At 40.6% G+C, this 22,462-nt stretch overlaps 1 protein-coding gene across 3 annotated transcripts in view; it reads right to left on the reverse strand.

Annotated features, from left to right (window-relative positions):
• Positions 1 to 20,265, reverse strand: part of LOC124038405 (leucine-rich repeat-containing protein 1-like) — a 72,959-nt gene extending 52,694 nt beyond the window's left edge. For all 3 annotated transcript variants that reach the window (XM_046354254.1, XM_046354256.1, XM_046354255.1), the window contains exon 1: positions 19,671 to 20,265. In XM_046354254.1, coding sequence (XP_046210210.1) covers positions 19,671 to 19,829 — 159 coding nt within the window. In that variant the 5' untranslated portion in view covers positions 19,830 to 20,265. The remainder of the gene's footprint in view (positions 1 to 19,670) is intronic.
• Between the last annotated feature and the right edge of the window lie 2,197 nt (positions 20,266 to 22,462).

Below are 22,462 nucleotides of genomic sequence, written 5' to 3' on the forward strand. Positions count from 1 at the left end.
CATTGAACAAGCATGGGAAGCAGTGTTTAAACCCTTTACAATGAAGATCTGTATTTGGATTTTTCGAATTATCTTTGAAAAGACAGGGTCCTGAAAAAGCAACTTTTCTTTTTGTGCTGAGTTTATTTTTTAATACATTTGGAAAAAAATCTAAAACCCTGGTTTCACTTTATCATTATGGGTTAGTGTGTGTAGATTGCTGAGGAAAATGTGTTTTAGAATAAGGCTGTAACGTAACAATGTGGAAAAAGTCACTGTAGGTAGTCACTACCAAATTTTGGGTGAGTTTGGACATTTACAAGCGAATGTGAATGACATTGTGCAAATGAACAAAGTTTGATGCATGCTTGTCTGAAGGAAGAGCAGTACTATATACACACAGTCTGTGTGGAGTCTGGGCAATGGGCCTGCCTGCTCTCAGAAGATAGGGGAGGAGCGGACGGGCCTAGAATTGAGAGGAGAGGGGCAAAAATGCAAGGGAATCAAGCTGCAGTGGCAGCTGCACATATTACTCATCTAACAGGCGTTGACTTCTCAAACATGTCAAAGCTAACACAATATGATGCCCCGTGAGCTTATTAATTCAGCCACTTACTTAGATATGTTTAACATGCTTGTTAAGGGTCGCCCTAAAGCAGAATTATTCGATTTTCATGCTTAAGAAATATCGTGTTGCGTTTTTTAAATGCAGATCTAAAATGCTTCTTATTTTAATTTAATCTCAGCATCAAACTCATTTTGTGCTTCAGTTGCACTTCTCCACTCAGATGAGAATTCACAAATGGGCATTCTATCAAAAGACAGCACTCTGACTGGTTTAGCTACTTTTCTCAGTGTAGCCAGCCTGGTAAAATGCAAGATTGACTTTCCGCAAAACATTTAAAAAAGTAACTGGTTACATTATTTTTATGAAACATTAGAAATATGGACATGCATCGTTCTTTGCAACAATAAAAAAATACCTTGCTTTTTGTAAGCTTATTTACTGTTGAAAATGAAGCTATTTTCTGTCGACTGTGTTGCACTAATGTATTTCTTGTGAAGGAAAACTATAGTTGCACATCCCTGATCACTGCAAAAAGACACTTGACTTTCAATATAAAACACAAACCGTCAATACACAGCTGGACTCACCTGCTCCCGCCTTCTCCCATTGTACTATTTACAAACAAACATGTAACTGGCTCAACTGTTCTGGGGAACTACGGTAAGCTTCATAATGTAAAATAATATTACAGGTGAAAATGAAGAACGCGATCTGATTTATCTAACGTATTGCACAAGTATCTACAAATATAAAAATGCATTGGAAATTTAAAATAAACAAAATAGTTTAAACGCTATTGAAAAACCATCCCGTGGCTATTTCTAAATACCCTGGTATACCGCATGGTTAGCGTGATGTGCTAGTTTGGTCTGTGAGCTAGGCTATTTGATCATCACTAAGTCCATTTCATTATTTAGGCTATAACATAGTGAAGTTTAGTGTCTACCTTCTACCTTGAACATAATATTACCCAAAAGGTATTAGCTTGAAAACTGAAGACAACCAAAACTAGCCTACATTTAGCTTAACCTAGGCATTTTCCTGTGGCCTAACAAAGGTTGCCTAAACAACTATACAAGCATAATTAAGACCAGTCGAAGTCACAGATCCTCAAGGAAGACTTGTTCAAACAGCTGCCAAATTAATTAACCTCACAAACTACTGGTACTGACTCAGTCTCTAAATGAGGGACCCCAAGAGGACACACTAACCAACATGGCTAGGGGTAAAAGGGAATGTCAAACATTCCAAGCCATTTGACATGGTTACCTTGTACAACATCTCTGCTGGCTCAGTTTTTAAAAGGGGGAGAATATACATAGATGAAGGCGTTTAGGTCTGGTATAGCACGCTAGCCTAGATCTTTAAAACGTGCATATTGGAGAAAGGGGTCCGGTTTTGACTCGTACTGTCTTTTGTAGATTAGGCTAAGTTAGCATCTTACTTAACATAAGACAATGGCAATAAACTTCAGGTGTGATGCTAGGACTAGAGTACAACAGAACAAAGAAACAATCATGTTGACCCATAACAATATTATCCCTTTCATACTAAGACATTTTTCCACAAACTTTATTACACAATCAACTTTTTTCTGCATTTTCTTTATATCTGAAAGGTATTGACAGTATCAAAGCAAAAGTTTGTATTTCCACCAAACAACCAACCTAGTAATCATTTCGGTAAAGTTCTGCCTACGGCTTAGTATGAAACATAGCCGTAATGCCGAGGCGGCATTGGCATGCACTAAGCTCTTAAACTCTTGATGGTTGCTAGGTTAGCCTGTTAACCATCCTCCTACAGGTTCTAAACTTTGCAAGGCATGTCACTTCACCAATCTATTCGCATAGCCTACCACTAGGGCCTACCACTGTTATTCAAGCCCAGAAGCTAGGATATGCAAAAACTTGGTAACATTGGATAGAACACTCTGCGGTTTCTACAACTGTTCAAATAATGTATGTGAGTATAACAGAACTGATATGGCAGGCAAAAACCAGAGGAAAATCGACCCAGAATTTTTTGGGTCAACAAAAAAAAAAGCTTTTTAAACGTCGGCTTTCAACTAGATATCGGGCCGATACCGATGTTGGCATTTTTAGCTAATATCGTAATATTGAAACTCACTCGCTGTTAACCTGTTAAGTCGACCCTCTACTTTTTCGAACATTCTGTTAAAAATCGCGCAACATTTCAGCGCCCTGCTACTCATGCCAGGAATATAGTATATGCATATGATTAGTATGTGTGGATAGCAAACACTCTGACGTTTCTAAAACTGGTTAAATTACGGCTGTGACTATAACAGAACGTGCGTTTCATCGAATAGCGCAGGAAAACCTGATCACTGAAAATGAGAATAAATATCCTTGCGCTTACTTCCAGGAATTGTTCAAAGTGAACCGAATTACATGAGACAGAGGTTTCAGCGCCTACAGCTACCACACGTTGTCTAGAGTCTTGTCATTTGATTCGCAATTGATTCTTGGTCTAACCGGTTCAAGGGAACTCCTTCCCTCCGTTCTCCGACCGGATGTTTTGGTCGAGCTCTCTCGGCCATGTTTTTTTCCAGACGACACCTATAGAAGTTACATCGCCTCCTGATGAATTTTATCGCTTATTAACGTGTACTAATACCTAAAGTTGCATTACAAAAGTATTTCGAAGTGTTTTGTGAAAGTTTATCGTCGACTTTTTGAATTTAAAAAAATGACGTTACGTTATGAAACGCTCTTTTTTTTCGTTTATCATACAGTCTACATAGAACGATATCTAGGCTATATATGGACCGACCCACCACTTTTTTCTTAACCACAACTAGATGGATGCATGAAATCATTTATATGGAAATAAATATCCCTGAATGACTGAAATATTGGGATAAAGTAGGCAAATGCAATTCAAGGCATGTATCAAATTGTTGCTTACTTAAACTCCCAAAGTCATCCACTCGTTGTAATACATTTGAAGCAATAGCCTACCCGCGTGTGATCAACTAGATTATAAATGCAGCACCATCTTGATTAGGACAGTACCATCATGCTGTGAGACAAGCGTGGGGACTCAGATTTTTGTTTTCCCTCGAATCTCCATTTGGATATTGTTTAGGCTACAATTAGGCAGGGAAATTGTTACCTAAATTGAGGTAAGTGCTGCCCATTATCACCTTGTCTAGTATGCTCATTTATTAGAACATTTTGCCATGTTATGGAGATTAACTAATGGATTATTTTGCTCTACACTCGCAGTCGCCTAGTAGCCTAGGCCTACTCCCGACCAAAAGCCTGTGACTTCACGAGTTGTTTTATAATCAATTAATGTGATTTTGTTTCACTGAATCTCTGTCTGTATAGACAATTTGGTTAATTGGTTTCTGGTTAAGCAAATAAGTGAAGGTGGTATACAGTGCATTCAGAAAGTATTCAGACCTCTTGACTTTTTCCCACATTGTTACGTTACGCATTTTAAAATGGATTACGTTGGAAAAAAATACAATCTACTCACAATACCCCATAATGAAAGTGAAAGTAATTTTTTTGCAAATGTATTAAAAACAGAAATACCTTATTTATAAGTATTCAGAAACTTTACTATGAGAGCAGGTGCATCCTGTTTCCATTGATAATCCTTGATGTTTCTATAACTTGATTGGAGTCCACCTTTGGTAAATTCAACTGATCTGGGAAAGGGTAGTAAAAAATGTCTGCTTCATTGAAGGTCCAAGAACACTGTAGCCTCCATCATTCTTAAATGGAATACGTTTGGAAACACCAAAACTCTGCCTAGAGCTGGCAGCCCAGCCAAACTGAGCAATCGGGGGAGAAGGAACAAGTGGTGACCTCGCTGACCAAGAGGTCAGAGAGGTGACCAAGAACCTGATGGTCACTCTTGACAGAGCTTGAGAGTTCCTCTGTGGAGAACCTTCCAGAAGGACAACCATCTCTGCAGCAATCCACCAATCAGGCATTTATGGTAGAGTGGCCAGACGGACGCCACTCCCCTGTAAAAGGCACATAACAGCCCACTTGGAGTTCGCCAAAAGTCACCCAAAATCTCTCAGACCATTAGAAACAATATTCCCTGGTCTGATGAAACAAAGATTGAACTCATTAGCCTGAATGCCAAGCATCACTTCTGGAGGAAATCTGGCCCCATCCCCACTATGAATAATGGAGGTGGCAGCATCATGCTGTGGGGATGTTTTTCAGCGGCAGGGACTGGAAAACTAGTCAGAGTTGAGGCAAAGATGAACGGAGCAAAGTACAGAGAGATCCTTGATGAAAACCTGCTCCAGAGCACTCAGGACCTCAGACTGGGGCGAAAGTTCACATTCCAACAGGACAACAAGGCTAAGCACACAGCCAAGACAACGCAGGAGTGGCTTCGGGACAAGTCTCGGGAATGCCCTTGAGTGGCCCAGCCAGAGCCCAGATTTGAACATCTCTGGAGAGACCTGAAGATAGCTGCGCAGCAACACTCCTCATCCAACCGAACAAAGCTTGAGGAGCTGCAGATAAAAATGGGAGGAACTCCCATATAAAAGGTGTCAAGCTTGTAGCGTCATACAAGACTTAAGGCTGTAATCACTGCCAAAGGTGCTTCAAAGTACTGAGTAGAGGGTCTGAATACTTATGTAAATGTCATATTGTAGTTGTTTTTTTATATATATAAATTAGCAAAAAAAATGTGCTGGTAGAGAGAGAGATATATAGATATATATATACATATACACACACACACAGGGACAAAAAATTATTTAGTCAGCCACCAATTGTGCAAGTTCTCACACTTAAAAAGATGAGAGAGGCCTGTAATTTTCATCATAGCTACACTTCAACTATAACAGACAAAATGAGGGGGGGGAAAATACAGAAAATCACATTGTAGGATTTTTAATGAATTTATTTGCAAATTATGGTGGAAAATAAGTACTTGGTCACCTACAAACAAGCAAGATTTCTGGCTCTCACAGACCTGTAACTTATTCTTTAAGAGGCTCCTCTGTCCTCCACTCGTTACCTGTATTATCTAAGCTAGATGCCCTCAATCTCACTCAAATCATCAAGGAACCCACCAGGTACAACCCTAACTCTGTAAACAAGGGCACCCTCATAGACGTCATCCTGACCAACTGGCCCTCCAAATATACCTCTGCTGTCTTCAACCAGGATCTCAGCGATCACTGCCTCATCGCCTGTATCCGCCACGGAGCCGCAGTCAAACGACCACCCCTCATCACTGTCAAACACTCCCTAAAACACTTCTGTGAGCAGGCCTTTCTAATCGACATGGCCCGGGTATCCTGGAAGGACATTGACCTCATCCCGTCAGTTGAGGATGCATGGTCATTCTTTAAAAGTAACTTCCTCACCATTTTAGATAAGCATGCTCCATTCAAAAAATGCAGAACCAAGAACAGATACAGCCCTTGGTTCACTCCAGACCTGACTGCCCTCGACCAGCACAAAAACATCCTGTGGCGGACTGCAATAGCATCGAATAGCCCCCGTGATATGCAACTGTTCAGGGAAGTCAGGAACCAATACACGCAGTCAGTCAGGAAAGCTAAGGCCAGCTTCTTCAGGCAGAAGTTTGCATCCTGTAGCTCCAACTCCAAAAAGTTCTGGGACACTGTGAAGTCCATGGAGAACAAGAGCACCTCCTCCCAGCTGCCCACTGCTCTGAGGCTAGGAAACACCGATAAATCCATGATTATCGAAAACTTCAATAAACACTTCTCAACGGCTGGCCATGCCTTCCGCCTGGCTACTCCAACCTCGGCCAACAGCTCCGCCCCCCCCCGTAGCTCCTCACCCAAGCCTCTCCAGGTTCTCCTTTACCCAAATCCAGATAGCAGATGTTCTGAAAGACCTGCAAAACCTGGACCCGTACAAATCAGCTGGGCTTGACAATCTGGACCCGCTATTTCTGAAACTATCTGCCGCCATTGTCGCAACCCCTATTACCAGCCTGTTCAACCTCTCTTTCATATCGTCTGAGATCCCCAAGGATTGGAAAGCTGCCGCTGTCATCCCCCTCTTCAAAGGGGGAGACACCCTGGACCCAAACTGTTACAGACCTATATCCATCCTGCCCTGCCTATCTAAGGTCTTCGAAAGCCAAGTCAACAAACAGGTCACTGACCATCTCGAATCCCACCGTACCTTCTCCGCTGTGCAATCTGGTTTCCGAGCCGGTCACGGGTGCACCTCAGCCACGCTCAAGGTACTAAACGATATCATAACCGCCATCGATAAAAGACAGTACTGTGCAGCCGTCTGCATCGACCTCGCCAAGGCTTTCGACTCTGTCAATCACCATATTCTTATCGGCAGACTCTACAGCCTCGGTTTTTCGGATGACTGCCTTGCCTGGTTCACCAATTACTTTGCAGACAGAGTTCAGTGTGTCAAATCGGAGGGCATGCTGTCCGGTCCTCTGGCAGTCTCTATGGGGGTGCCACAGGGTTCAATTCTCGGGCCGACTCTTTTCTCTGTGTATATCAATGATGTTGCTCTTGCTGCGGGCGATTCCCTGATCCACCTCTACGCAGACGACACCATTCTATATACTTTCGGCCCGTCATTGGACACTGTGCTATCTATCCTCCAAACGAGCTTCAATGCCATACAGCACTCCTTCCGTGGCCTCCAACTGCTCTTAAATGCGAGTAAAACCAAATGCATGCTTTTCAACCGATCGCTGCCTGCACCCGCATGCCCGACTAGCATCACCACCCTGGATGGTTCCGACCTTGAATATGTGGACATCTATAAGTACCTAGGTGTCTGGCTAGACTGCAAACTCTCCTTCCAGACCCACATCAAACATCTCCAATCGAAAATCAAATCAAGAGTCGGCTTTCTATTCCGCAACAAAGCCTCCTTCACTCACGCTGCCAAGCTTACCCTAGTTAAACTGACTATCCTACCGATCCTCGACTTCGGCGATGTCATCTACAAAATGGCTTCCAACACTCTACTCAGCAAACTGGATGCAGTCTATCACAGTGCCATCCGTTTTGTCACTAAAGCACCTTATACCACCCACCACTGCGACTTGTATGCTCTAGTCGGCTGGCCCTCACTACATATTCGTCGCCAGACCCACTGGCTCCAGGTCATCTACAAGTCCATGCTAGGTAAAGCTCCGCCTTATCTCAGTTCACTGGTCACGATGGCAACACCCATCCGTAGCACGCGCTCCAGCAGGTGTATCTCACTGATCATCCCTAAAGCAAACACATCATTTGGCCGCCTTTCGTTCCAGTACTCTGCTGCCTGTGACTGGAACGAATTGCAAAAATCGCTGAAGTTGGAGACTTTTATCTCCCTCACCAACTTCAAACATCAGCTATCTGAGCAACTAACCGATCGCTGCAGCTGTACATAGTCTATAGGAAAATAGCCCACCCATTTTCACCTACCTCATTCCCATACTGTTTTTTATACTGTTTTTATTTATTTATTTTTCTGCTCTTTTGCACACCAATATCTCTACCTGTACATGACCTGATCATTTATCACTCCAGTGTTAATCTGCAAAACTGTATTATTCGCCTACCTCCTCATGCCTTTTGCACACATTGTATATAGACTGCCCATTTTTTTTACTGTGTTATTGACTTGTTAATTGTTTATTCCATGTGTAACTCTGTGTTGTCTGTTCACACTGCTATGCTTTTATCTTGGCCAGGTCGCAGTTGCAAATGAGAACTTGTTCTCAACTAGCCTACCTGGTTAAATAAAGGTGAAAAAAAAAATAATAATAAGTATTAATAGCACATGTTTAGACTTGTTATCAGTATAAAAGACACCTGTCCACAACCTCAAACAGTCACACTCCAAACTCCACTATGGCCAAGACCAAAGAGCTGTCAAAGGACACCAGAAACAATATTGTAGACCTGAACCAGGCTGGGAAGACTGAATCTGCAATAGGTAAGCAGCTTGGTTTGAAGAAATCAACTGTGGGAGTAATTATTAGGAAATGGAAGACATACAAGACCACTGATAATCTCCCTCAATCTGGGGCTCCACGCAAGATCTCACCCGGTGGGGTCAAAATGATAACAAGAACGGTGAGCAAAAATCACAGAACCACACGGGGGGACCTAGTGAATGACCTACAGAGAGCTGGGACCAAAGTAACAAAGCCTACCATCAGTAACACACTACGCCGCCAGGGACTCAAATCCTGCAGTGCCAGACGTGTCCCCCTGCTTAAGACAGTACATGTCCAGGCCCGTCTGATGTTTGCTAGAGAGCATTTGGATGATCCAGAAGAAGATCGGGAGAATGTCATATGGTCAGCAGAAACCAAAATAGAACTTTTTGGTAAAAACTCAACTCGTCGTGTTTGGAGGACAAAGAATGCTGAGTTGCATCCAAAGAACACCATACCTACTGTGAAGCATGGGGGTGGAAACATCATGCTTTGGGGCTGTTTTTCTGCAAAGGGAACCAGGACGACTGATCCGTGTAAAGGAAAGAATGAATGTGGCGATCTTCAGCAAGGGCAATGAAGATGAAACGTGGCTGGGTCTTTCAGCATGACAATGATCCCAAACACACCACCCTGGCAACGAAGGAGTGGCTTTGTAAGAAGCATTTCAAGGTCCTGGAGTGGCCTAGCCAGTCTCCAGAACTCAACCCCATAGAAAATCTTTGGAGGAAGTTGAAAGTCCGTGTTGCCCAGCAACAGCCCCAAAACATCACTGCTCTAGAGGAGATCTGCATGGAGGAATGGGCCAAAATACCAGCAACAGTGTGTGAAAACCTTGTGAAGATTTACAGAAAACGTTTGACCTCTGTCATTGCCAACAAAGGGTATATAACAAAGTATTGAGAAACCTTTGTTATTGACCAAATACTTATTTTCCACCATAATTTGCAAAAAATTCATTACAAAATCCTACAATGTGATTCTGTATTTTTTTTCTCATTTTGTCTGTCATAGTTGAAGTGTATCTATGATGAAAATTACAGGCCTCTCATCTTTTTAAGTGGGAGAAGTGTGTGTGTGTGTGTGTGTGTGTGTGTGTGTGTGTGTGTGTGTGTGTGTGTGTGTGTGTGTGTGTGTGTGTGTGTGTGTGTGTGTGTGTGTGTGTGTGTGTGTGTGTGTGTGTGTGTGTGTATATTTTTTTTTTTATCTACCTGCCACAGTGGCTGGTGAACCAAAACGTGATTTGCCCTACCCTTACTGTGTTTTGTGAATACTCCGATTCCCCCATTGTGGCCAATTCAATTGCGGTCACTGTTACCGGTTTGGTAACAGAGTGAAGTGCTTTAATAACTTAATAATTCATAAACAAAATAGTTATTGGTAAAAACGCTAACTTTTTTTGGGGGGGGGGGTCAGCTTTAATAGTGTTAACTATAACACTATTAAATATTATTATTTAATAATGTTAACTATAACTACATTTGTAGGTCTACCTTTACTTGGTACTTCTGTGAACTCTCATAATCGTTCCTGAAAACATCTTAAAGATATGTCGGTTTTTGGTTTAAAAGAATGACAAGACATTAGGCAACATTTTTTAAACTTACAGTGGGCAAATACTTTCTGAAAAACGTAATATAAAATGTTGATATTAATTGTCAGGGGCCGTTTCTTCAACATTATTGTGTTGGTGTATTTTTTATATCTTAAGATGTTTTCTAGTATACTTTTTAAAGTCCCCTTTCCCCATCTGAGTGACCAGAAATCAAAGCCATTGCTTTTTACACATTTCTGGGATGTAACACGATTGAAAAATGTATCTATGCCTTAATTTCCCCCAAAATATAGACTCCTAGCTTTCATTTGAAACCAAATTTGAAATGCTCCTATAAACTTCACATTGCTGCTCATGGGTCCTATTACTTGGAAATGACCAAATGTAAATACTATAGGCCTGTCTTGTGTTAAGGCAAGTGTTGCATCACCACATTGATAGCAAATGTGATGGGACCACACAATGAGCAGAGCACATTACAGTTCAACAGTGATCTGGAGAGTTTATTCTGTTTGACTCGTCTTGCACTCACTCAGCTAGCCTAGATCGTATTAGTTACATGCCAAGGAGCACCATCAACTATGGTTGTGGTCTTTCTTACAGCATGGCATGCAAAGCAAGGGAGCTCCTCTTCTACTCTCACAGAAAGATATTAAATGAAAGCTTAGAGAATGATGAATGGAATGAAAAAGCACGTTTTCTCCATGTTCCCTAATGTTTTACCTTGGGTCATTTCCATCAAAAAATTACCCATGAGCACCAACATGTGAAGTTCATAGTCGTATATCAAATTGGGTGTCAAATGAGAGCTACGGGTCTACATTTTTGGGAAATGAAGGCAGAAATACAGTACCAATAAAAAGTTTGGACACACGTACTCATTCAAGGGTTTTTCTTTATTTTACTATGTTCTACATTGTAGAATAATAATGAAGAAAACTATGAAATAACACACATGGAATCATGTAGTAATCAAAGAAAGTGTTGACCAAATCAAAATATATATTTGAGATTCTTCAAATTAGTCACCCTTGCCTTGATGACAGCTTTGCACACTCTTGGCTTTCTCTCAACTAGCTTTACCTGGAAGGCTTTTCCAACAGTCTTGAAGGAGTTCCCACATATGCTGAGCACTTGTTGGCTGCTTTTCCTTGACTCTGCAGTCCAACTCATCCCAAACCACCTGAATTGGGTTGAGGTCAGTTGATTGTGGAGGCCAGGTCTTCTGATGCAGCACTGCATCACACTCCTTCTTGGTCAAATATCCCTTACACAGCCTGGAGGTGTGTTTTGGGTCATTGCACTGTTGAATAACAAAATGGGGATACCTTGTCAGTTGCACAACTGAACACATTCAACTGAAATGTGTCTTCCACATTTAACCCAACCCCTCTGAAGCAGAGAGGTGCGGGGGGCTGCCATAATCAACATCCACGGCTTCAGCGCCCGGGGAACAGTGGCCAATGCTCTAACCACTAGCGCAAACCAGATGGGATGGCGTATCGCTGCAGAATGCTCTGGTAGCCATGCTGGTTAAGCGTGCCTTGAATTCTAAATAAATCAGTGTCACCAGCAAAGCACCCCCACAACTCCTCCTCCATGCTTCATGTTGGGAACCACACATGTGGAGATCATCCATTCACCTACTCTGCGTCTCACAAAGACACAGCGGTTGGAACCAAAAGTCTCCAATTTGGACTCATCAGACCAAAGGACCCATTTCCACCAGTCTAATGTCTATTGTTCGTGTTTCTTGGCCAAGCAAGTCTCTTCTTATTATTGATATCCTTTAGTAGTGGTTTCTTTGCAGCAATTCAACCAAGAAGGCCTGATTCAAGCAGTCTCCTCTGAACAGCTGATGTGTCTGTTACTTGAACTCTGTGAAGCATTTACTTGGGCTGCAATCTGAGGTGCAGTTAACTCTAATGAACTTATCCTCTGCAGCAGAGGTAACTCTGGGTCTTCCTTCCCTGGGGCAGTCCTCATGAGAGCCAGTTTCATCATAGCGCTTGATGGTTTTGTGACTTGACGGACCTTCATTTCTTAACCTGTTGAAGCTATGGGGGCTCTATTTCATTATTGGATTTAAAAAACGTGCCCGTTTTAAGCGCAATATTTTGTCACAAAAAGATGCTCGATTATGCATACAATTGACAGCTTTGGAAAGAAAACTCTGACGTTTCCAAAACTGCAAAGATATTATCTGTGAGTGCCCCAGAACTGATGCTACAGGCAAAACCAAGATGAAACTTCAAACAGGAAATGAGCAGGATTTGAGACGCTCTGATTTTCATTGTCTCCTTATATGGCTGTGAAAGCGCCACGAATGAGCCTGCCCTTTCTATCGTTTATCCAAGTTGTCTGCAGCATTGTGACGTATTTGTAGGCATATCATTGGAAGATTGGCCATAAGAGACTACATTTACCACGTGTCCGCCCGGTGTCCTTTGTTGAAATTGTTGCGTAATCTCCAAGCTGCTCGCATTCATCCATGTGATTGAGACAGAGAGGAGACTTCCAGGAATGATATATCATGAAGAGATATGTGAAAAACACCTTGAGGATTGATTCTAAACAACGTTTACCATGTCTCAGTCGATATTATGGAGTTAATGTGGAAGAAGGTTTGGCGTTTGGATGAATGAATTTTTCGTTTTTTTTAGCCAAACATGACGCAGAAAACGGACCGATTTCTCCTGCACAAATAATCTTTAAGGAAAAACTGAACATTTGCTATCTAACTGAGTCTCCTCATTGAAAACATCCAAAGTTCTTCAAAGGTAAATGATTTTATTTGAATGGTTCTGGTTTTTGTGAAAATGTTGCCTGCTGAATGCTAACGCTAAATGCTAACACTAGCTATCAATACTGTTACACAAATGCTTATTTTGCTATGGTTGAGAAGCATATTTTTGAAAATCTGAGATGACAGTTGTTAACAAAAGGCTAAGCTTGAGAGCTAGCATATTGATTTCATTTCATTTGTGATTTTCATGAATAGTTAACATTATGTTATGCTAATGAACTTACGGATAGATTTACACAATCCTGGATACAGGTTTTTTTCTTAGCTAAACGTGACGCACAAAATGGAGCGATTTCTCCTAAACAAATCATCTTTCAGGAAAAACTGAACATTTGCTATCTAACTGAGAGTCTCCTCTTGAAAACATCAGAAGTTCTTCAAAGGTAAATTATTTTATTTGAATGGTTTTCTGGTTTTTGTGAAAATGTTGCCTGCTGGATGCTAACGTTAGATGCTATGCTAACTATCAATGCTGTTACAATAATGCTTGTTTTGCTATGGTTGAGAAGCATATTTTTGAAAATCTGAGATGACAGTGTTGTTAACAAAAGGCTAAGCTTGAGAGCTAGCATATTTATTTAATTTCATTTGCGATTTTCATGAATAGTTAACGTTGCGTTATGCTAATGGACTTGAGGCTGTAGTCACGATCCCGAATCCGGGATGGCTCGACGCAAGAAGTTAAAGTAATGGTGGACTGTCATTTCTCTTTGCTTATTTGAGCTGTTCTTGCCATAATATGGATTTGGTGTTTTACTAAATAGGGCTATCTTCTGTATATCACCCCTACCTTGTCACAACACAACTGATTGGTTCCAATGCATTAAGGAAATAAATTACAAATTAACTTAACAAGGCACACCTGTTAATTGAAATGCATTCCAAGTGACTACCTCATGAAGCTGGTTGAGAGAATGCCAAGAGTGTGCAAAGCTGTCATCAAGGCAAAACCTTGAAGAATCTCAAATCTAAATTATATTTTGATTTGTTAACACTTTTTTTTGTTACTTCATGATTCCATATGTGTTATTTTTTATTTAACTAGGCAAGTCAGTTAAGAACAAATTCTTATTTACAATGATGGCCTACGAGAAGGCAAAAGGCCTCGTGCGGGGACTGGGCTGGGATTTTTAAAAAAATATATAGGACAAAACACACATCACAACAAGAGAGACACCATAACACTACATAATGAGAAAGACCTAAGACAATATAGCATGGCAGCAACACAACACATGGTACAAACACTATTGGACACAGACAACAGAAAAGGGCAAGAAGGTAGAGACAACAATACATCACACGAAGCAGCCAAAACTGTCAGTAAGAGTATCCATGATTGAGTATTGGAATGAAGAGATAAAACTGTCCAGTATGAGTGTTTGCTGCAGCTCGTTGCAGCAAACTGAAAAGAGGAGCGACCCAGGGATGTGTGTGCTTTGGGGACCTTTAACAGAATGTGACTGGCAGAACAGGTGTTGTATGTGGAAGATGAGGGCTGCAGTAGGTATCTCAGATAGGGAGGGGGAGGGAGGCCTAAGAGGATTTTATAAATAAGCATCAACCAGTGGGTCTTGCGACGTGTATACAGAGATGACGAGTTTAAAGTAGAGTATAGAGTGCAGTGGTGCAGCAGCATTGGTGGCAAATCTGATGGCTGAATGGTAAAGAACATCTAGCCACTCGAGAGCAACTTTACCTGCTGATCTATAAATTACTGCTCCGTTATCTAGCATGGGTAGGATGGTCATCTGAATCAGGGTTAGTTTGGCAGCTGTGGTGAAAGAGGAGCAATTACGATCCAGACTATATCACATCCGGCCGTGATAGGGCGGCGCACAATCGGCCCAGCGTCGTCCAGGTTTGGCCATTATTGTAAAAAATAATTTGTTCTTAACTGACTTCCCTACTTAAATAAAAGGTCAAATGTAAAAATAAAAAAATATATAAAATAAAAAATAAGAGAGGAAACCAAGTTTGGATTTAACCTTAGCCTGAAGTTTTGATACGTGCTGAGAAAAGGGCAGTGTACAGTCTAACTGTACTCCCAAGTACTTGTATGAGGCGACTACCTCAAGCTCTAAACCCTCAGTGGTAGTAATCACACCGGTGGGGAGAGGTGCATTCACCTTACCAAACCGCATTACCTTTGTTTTGGAGGTGTTCAGAATAAGGTTAATAAGGTTAATAAGGGCAGAGAAAGCTTGTTGGACACTAAAAAAGCTTTGTTGTAGAGTTAACACAAAATCCAGGTTGATGTCTTCACTATTATTCTACAACGAAGAAAATAGTACAAATAAAGAAAAACCCTGGATTGAGTAGGTGTGTCTAAACTTTTGACTGGTACTGTAGGTTTCTCAACCATTGTCTATCTTAACATTTTGGCATGAGTAATTGTTTTTATTTCTGATCAAATAGATTTCCATCTGGTGTCTTAAAAAACACCTACCAGAAAAAGTCGTAAAGTATTAGAAATAGATCAAAACACAATCAAATTGAAGTAAAGACCCCTACCAACTAATATCAACACATATTTAGTCTGAGAAAGTATTTGCCTTCTGTAAATTAAAAGAAACATTGCATTGTAATTCCATTACCAAAAACCTACATATCTATATCTTTACATATTTTATTTCTCTCCCTCATGAGGATAATGAAAGTTCACAGAACTAACAAATGAAGGTAGATTTACCAATTGGTTAGTGTTTTTATTTATATACTTTTTTGTTTACAAATTAAGTGATTAAAACTCGTAATTCTGCCTTTCTTCATCTCTTCTCTCTGCAGTTAATGCCGGCCCTTACTGAAACATATGAGCACGCTCTTTCCATTGACTGTAACCAGTGTCCATGGACAATGAAAAGTAGTTGATACTTGGTCAGTTTGCCCTGGCCTTGATTTCAACATCCACAGATGTAGTAGTAATGTAATGCAAAAACAAAGTGTTGGAGAAGAGCGTAAAAGTGCAATATGTGCCATGTAAGAAAGCTAACGTTTCAGTTCCTTGCTCAGAACATGAGAACATATGAAAGCTGGTGGTTCCTTTTAACATGAGTCTTCAATATTCCCAGGTAAGAAGTTTTAGGTTGTAGTTATTATAGGAATTATAGGACTATTTCTCTCTATGCCATTTGTATTTCATATACCTTTGACTATTGGATGTTCTTATAGGCACTTTAGTATTGCCAGTGTAACAGTATAGCTTCCGTCCCTCTCCTCGCTCCTACCTGGGCCCGAACCAGGAACACAACGACAACAGCCACCCTCGAAGCAGCATTACCCATGCAGAGCCAGGGGAATAACTACTCCAAGTCTCAGAGCGAGTGACGTTTGAAACACTATTATCTAACGTGTGGTATCCATAAGTTTAAATATTCCTGTTACATTGCACAACCTTCAATGGTATGTCATAATTACTTAAAATTCTGGCAAATTAGGCAGCCCAAACTGTTGCATATACACTGAGTCTGTGTGCAATGAACGCAAGAGAAGTGACAATTTCACCTGGTTAATATTGCCTGCTAAACTGGATTTCTTTTAGCTAAATATGCAGGTTTAAAAATATATACTTCTGTGTATTGATTTTAAGAAAGGCATTGATGTTTATGGTTAGGTATACATTGGAGCAACGATACGCACTGCATCGATTATATGCAATGCAGGAAACGCTAGATAAACTAGTGATATCATCAACCATGTGTTTTTAACTAGTGATCATGATTGATTGATTGTTTTTTATAAGATAAGTTTAACTTCTTGGTGACAGGGGGGCAGTATTGAGTAGCTTGGATGAATAAGGTGCCCAGAGTAAACTGCCTGCTACTCTGTCCCAGATGCTAATGTATGCATATTATTAGTAGTATTGGGGGGGAAACTCAAAGTGACTCCTCTCTTTGGCTGGAAAAATCCCTGTTTTTCTGTGACTAGGTGCTGACCTAACATAATCGCATCGTATGCTTTCGTCGTAAAGCCTTTTTGAAACCGGACACTGTGGTGGGATTAACAACAAGTTTATCTTTAAAATGGTGTATAATACTTGTATGTTTGAGGAATTTTAATTATTATATTTCTGTTGTTTGAATTTGGCGCCATTGACTTTCACTGGCTGTTGTCATCTCAGCCATAAGTAAGAGCCCCGATTCTCAGTCTGAACATTAACACTCATCGTCTGTGGTATGATTTTGGAAGCAAAGGGACCTTATCTTCCATATCAGTGAGATATACATTTTCAAAATGCAAAAGGTTAAATTGATATGCACCTTTACAGAGTTAGGGTTCCCGCACAGCCATATTTCCATGTTACAGTGCTTATTTATGGAAAACCGTTGAAAGACAGGGTGGACTCAGGGACTCAGGGGTCATGTTAATGCAGAATTAACTTGTTAAATCCTGCTGCATTTTGTAAACGCAGATCTAAAATACTTAGATAAAATGCAAGATTAACTTTCTGCAAAACATTAGGAAATGTAGCTGGCTACATTCTATGATAAACATTAGAAATATGATAGCCATGCATAATTTTTACAAAAAGGACTGCTTATTCATTGGAAGCTCATTTACATGTGTGGTTGCCAGCCCAATTGCATTGCACTTCTCGTCATCTGTTGAAAATTAAGCTTTTTTCTGCCGAATGTGTTGCACCAATGTATTTTCTGTGAAGGAAAACTATTTGCATTCCCCAGATCACTCAATTTAAGCACTCGATTGACCATAAATACTCAAGTGAAATGGTTAAAACGCAGATAGTTTGCACTTGTGAAATTAAAATTATAAAATGTATCTTTCATCTCTCTCTGGGTTTTCAGAACTTTCCATCAATTCGCAAGTGGCCAAAAGTCACTGGAAAAATCATCCGAGCGAGGGAAACAGTGTCCCTCTGTCTCAGTATATGTAGCCCATGTATTTGATGCTGTCTGGACCAAAATAGTATAACATATTGCTGCCATAGCATTTGATTGATTGATGCCAGCAAGCATTTGGTCTCCCTTGATTAAAAAAAAATCTTAATTAGCCAATCAGCATTGAGCTGAGCTCAACTATGGGTTGTCCAGGTGCAGCAAAACACCCCCAAAGGGAGGCCAGTTGGGATTTGGCTTCAGACCAATCAAATCACTTGTCTGTTTCTAGTCTGCTTATGTTGATGTCCTGCAGTAGCTAGCTTGCTAAATTGGCCCTTTCCTAAGCCATGGATGGAGATGGGGATTTGGACTTGTGGTTTTGACTTAATTCTCTGTACAGGCCAATGATTAAGACAGTGTTTCTTATCTAACCATAAGTGAATATGTTGTGCCACTGGCCTGAGACGATTGAAGTTCAATATGTAGCCTAGTAGGCTCACATTACCTAGCCAGCTAGCTAACTTAGCTGGTTCATTGTTGCCCATGGGAGGAAGTCAGGCGATCAAGCATTTTAGCTAGGTAGCCTGTGACAACAAAAAATAAAAGTGTACTGTATCTGTATGAAAGATTCATAGACCGTTGACAACATGAAAGAGAGGAAGATGGCATTGGCATTCAACTAGTCTATAAGTAGGGCGAGTCATCACCCACCCACCCACCCACCCACCCACCCACACACACACACATTTTGCAAAATTGATTAGACTAACTGTTTTTGGTATCTTTAAAATTTGTTTTCAGTGTATTAAACTAAGCACATATAGCCTTGTTGATTTGATGATGTTTAAATGTTTAAGTTGAAATATTACTGGAATAGCTGAGGCTGTGCTCCTGTTCTCTTTGTGCTGACTCTGTTTTTATAAATCAGAAGTTGTTTAGTGAACTGTCGAAAACATTAACGTGCTTGACCATGCCGCAGGTGATATAATTGTTTGCATGCAATATTTGCTTTGTGGACTTCACCGGACAGATCTTGTGCTCTCCGGTTTTGTGATGAAACAAAAGTAGATGTAGTTGAATTCATTGCGCCACTGTGACTTGTCTTTTTGTTGCCACGGTCTTATTGTATATCACGGCGGTGTATGAACTAATGTTTTATAGAGTAAACGATGCCATTATCACAACATAGGTTGTAATATGGCTTTTTAACTGACTTGACCTCCTCTGTGATGCTCCTGCTACTATTTATATGGAGTTTTTGGCTGTTTTGTCTTCCATAGACAATTCACCTTTAAGCAGAATATGTAAAGGTCCTTGGACTATAAGGACTAAAGTTAAGCTCCTTTAGTCCATTATTGGGATAAGCCTAGGCCTAACTGTTGTAGTCACTTCAAAACCACAGGGCCAGAGATACTCATCATTGTGACAGGCCTATTTCACTTTTAATCTTTCAAATACTGACAACTACCATATAGTATACACATAGCCAGATATGTGACAATCAAGCTGATCCTAATGATTGGTTATTGAATAAAGAAGTTTGCAGCTGATTAGTCTTCGCTCATCATAATAACGATCAAATAGCATGACAGTAGAAAGTGTCATTTTTGTAGTAGGCTATGTTTTGCAGTTTGCATAATGTAAATGTCAAATAATAAGGCGTGCGCATCATTCCACGTAAAAAAAAATCTGTCCAAGGAAAATGCCTACGACATACGCGTTCCCTCTCTGTCCTGACGAATGGCGATATTGCGTAATGATGTCACCCCTGAGATGCAATCATGTACCTAACTATCTGTTTAAACTGCAGGTTATGGTATTTTTCATCACATGAACAACAACACGTGGTCATTGGTTACATTTAAATGACAACTTATGTTTTTTCCTAACATGCAAACATGTAAACCTTATCAGTGAACTTCGCATTCTACAGGTTTAGCTTAGCAGCTAACTTAGCCAGTTGGAAAACATTCTGCTTACCTTGGGCAAGTCACTGAGTTGATTAGCATCCAGCAAAAGCTCCTCCAAACTCCGACTGTAGCGGTAGATCTCATCCGGAACGTATAACAGAGAACAGTGCCGCTTATCGATCAATTCAACATGACGATTGCACCGCCACAGGGGTATACACTGAAACATCACGGGGTGATGGCAAAATCCGTTCTTAAAAAATAGCCCGAAAAGACGTAAAATAAAAGAAACGGAAGGCGCCACTGAATACGGACAGCTACTATTCGAACTGAACTAGCTAGATGGCTTGCCAAACACCTTCTTGCTATTCGAACGAATTTTCAAAGAAAACAAACATCGAAACCACCTCCACAGGCGTAAATAAATTGCACTGGACACCATGGAATACATACGCTGTCTATCTCACTTTGAATAGTTGTAGACACCTGATTTTCGCTTGGTTATTTATCCTTTAATCACGTCGCCACTGGGATGTTAGTAGTTTTTCTAATCGTGTCCAGAAAACGATCACATCTCTGTTTTATTTCGTGTAACCTACTGTTTTCCTTGTCCCAGAGTTAATTTCCTCTCAGTCTGACCCGGAACATTCACTCCCTCATTCCAATCTGACGTCACCAATCCTAACCGCTCCCCCCTTTGTATATCTCCCTCCCCCTCTAGAAAAGTAGAAGCCAGAGAGGATTATAGATAGGCTTCTGATTCATTCTTCAGTTGGCCTACTGTACCTCAGCTCAGTGTTATTTTAGCCTGAAATAGCCTACAGTTATACATATCTTTTGACCTTTTTTTATACAGTTTATTCTGGAGTTATACTTTAGAGTAGGTAGGTAGAGTACAAATAACTAAATAACATTTAAAAAATGCATTTCAGCATGGACGATTTTTTTTAGATAAAGCATTTCTCTCAAATGTCAACCTATCTTTAAGGTCTCCCTGTCTGAATTGAACATGTAAACCTGGGGTGCATTCAGTTTGGTTCAACGTTTGATACGTTTGACGGTTTGTAGTGTACTGAATTACCAAAAGTGTGTGCATCATTTTTCGACGGCCTTTGAGGTAGGGCTACGTTTGCTCCCGTTTGGTGGGTGTGGCGAAGTCGCCTAATCAATATGGGTGTGACCATCAGAAATCGCAAAACTCTTGCAGCCCACATGCACAACCGCCCTCTGGGCCACAATCACACTGTTCTTCACTGGTCGTTGAGTATAGTAGTTTCATTTGACTTGTTAAACACCGTTCTGTCATGCTGAATGCACCCAAATGTATGTCCATTTATCAAAAGTAATGAATACAAATATAGAACCCATTTTCTAAATAGTGAGGGTGTAGTGTCTGAACTCAAGTCATTGCTTGCCTTTGTTAATAAGGATTAATAATTAGTCTCCACTTGGTGAACATCTAGGTCAGTGGGTCTCAACCCTGGGGTACTTGTGCCCCTGGTGTTATATGGTATACCCACAGGTGATACTTGGGAAGACTCAAGAGCATAGGCATAATGATCAGTTGCATATGATGGGATACCTTGGGTAGAGCAGAATGTGATTAGGGTATACAGTAACAAACATTTTGAGAACCACTGCCAGTTGACAAAACGAGAGCCTTGATAATATGATGGGCATGACTGACTTGCCTCTAATTTTCTTCTCTTATCCACTAAGAGGCGCTAGTGCCTACTTAATGACAACACTAGCACCCTGAAAGGAACGCTCACATTTTGTCCACAAGTGGATGTAAGGCCAAAAACAATCATGCATGGTTTATGGAATTTAAAGGGCTTTGACCCTTTATTTCACCCTGGCTTTGCCACAGCATATAGTCATTACTATATTAACAACATTGTGTTTTTATCATAAACATCACAATTATCCAAATCACAAGCTAGGACTAGCACATTTTAATTTCACTGGTAGAATCGGGAAGTTTCGACTCCCTGTATATTGGTCTGCTCATAGTGAACCACAAAGTCCGGCATTCATAGCTAATAGTTGATACCGCCCGCTAGCTAGAAGTGGCATGCAAACAAACTTGAATAATGGAGTTGTTTACCTCGAACGACCAACACACAGTAAATCTCAGAACTTCTCCAAGCAAGATTTTTTGGAAAACGTTTGTTTTTCACTGTTTGTCATCATGCTCGTATAGTGTTCTGTGCCTGGCTGTGCTAATTACAAACAAGCACAAAAATGAGTTATCTTCTACCTACCAGAGATTCACCCCGATTCTGCCAGTTGTTTGGGCTATCAAGACTCTTACAAAAAAAGATTGCTGTTTTGAAACTACAGTAAAAGTGCAGTAACTCCAGTCCACTGTGGTATTTTGGACTCAGCAATTGCAGAATAACTGTAGTGTACTGCAGTTGAACTGCAGTTATTTTGCACTCTAACTGCAGTTACACTGCAAAATTACTGCAGTAAAAAATGCTGTGTTATTTAGGAAGCAGTATTTGCAGCATACTGCATTTATATTGCACTCTAACTGCAGTTATACTGCAGTCCACTGCAGTTGTACTGCACTCTGACTGCAATTTATTTTTCCTAAAGGGAATGATGGCTGCGGAGACCAAAGATTATCAGAAGGATTTTAAGGCTGAACTGATGTGGAATCAATTGCAATGGCTGCTCAGAAGTGATGGAACATCAGCAATGTTTTTACTTCACAAGAACACAGAAGATTCTCAATTAGAGGTAACCTAACGTTTGCTAGTTTGCTAGCTTATCTGGGTAAGTTAGCTAGCTAGATAACACTACAAGTCCTGTATTGACCTCTGAAAGCCATAAGCTAAATCATATAGCAATCTTTTG

This window comes from Oncorhynchus gorbuscha, linkage group LG06 (assembly GCF_021184085.1).
Source record: "Oncorhynchus gorbuscha isolate QuinsamMale2020 ecotype Even-year linkage group LG06, OgorEven_v1.0, whole genome shotgun sequence".
NCBI lineage: Eukaryota > Metazoa > Chordata > Actinopteri > Salmoniformes > Salmonidae > Oncorhynchus > Oncorhynchus gorbuscha.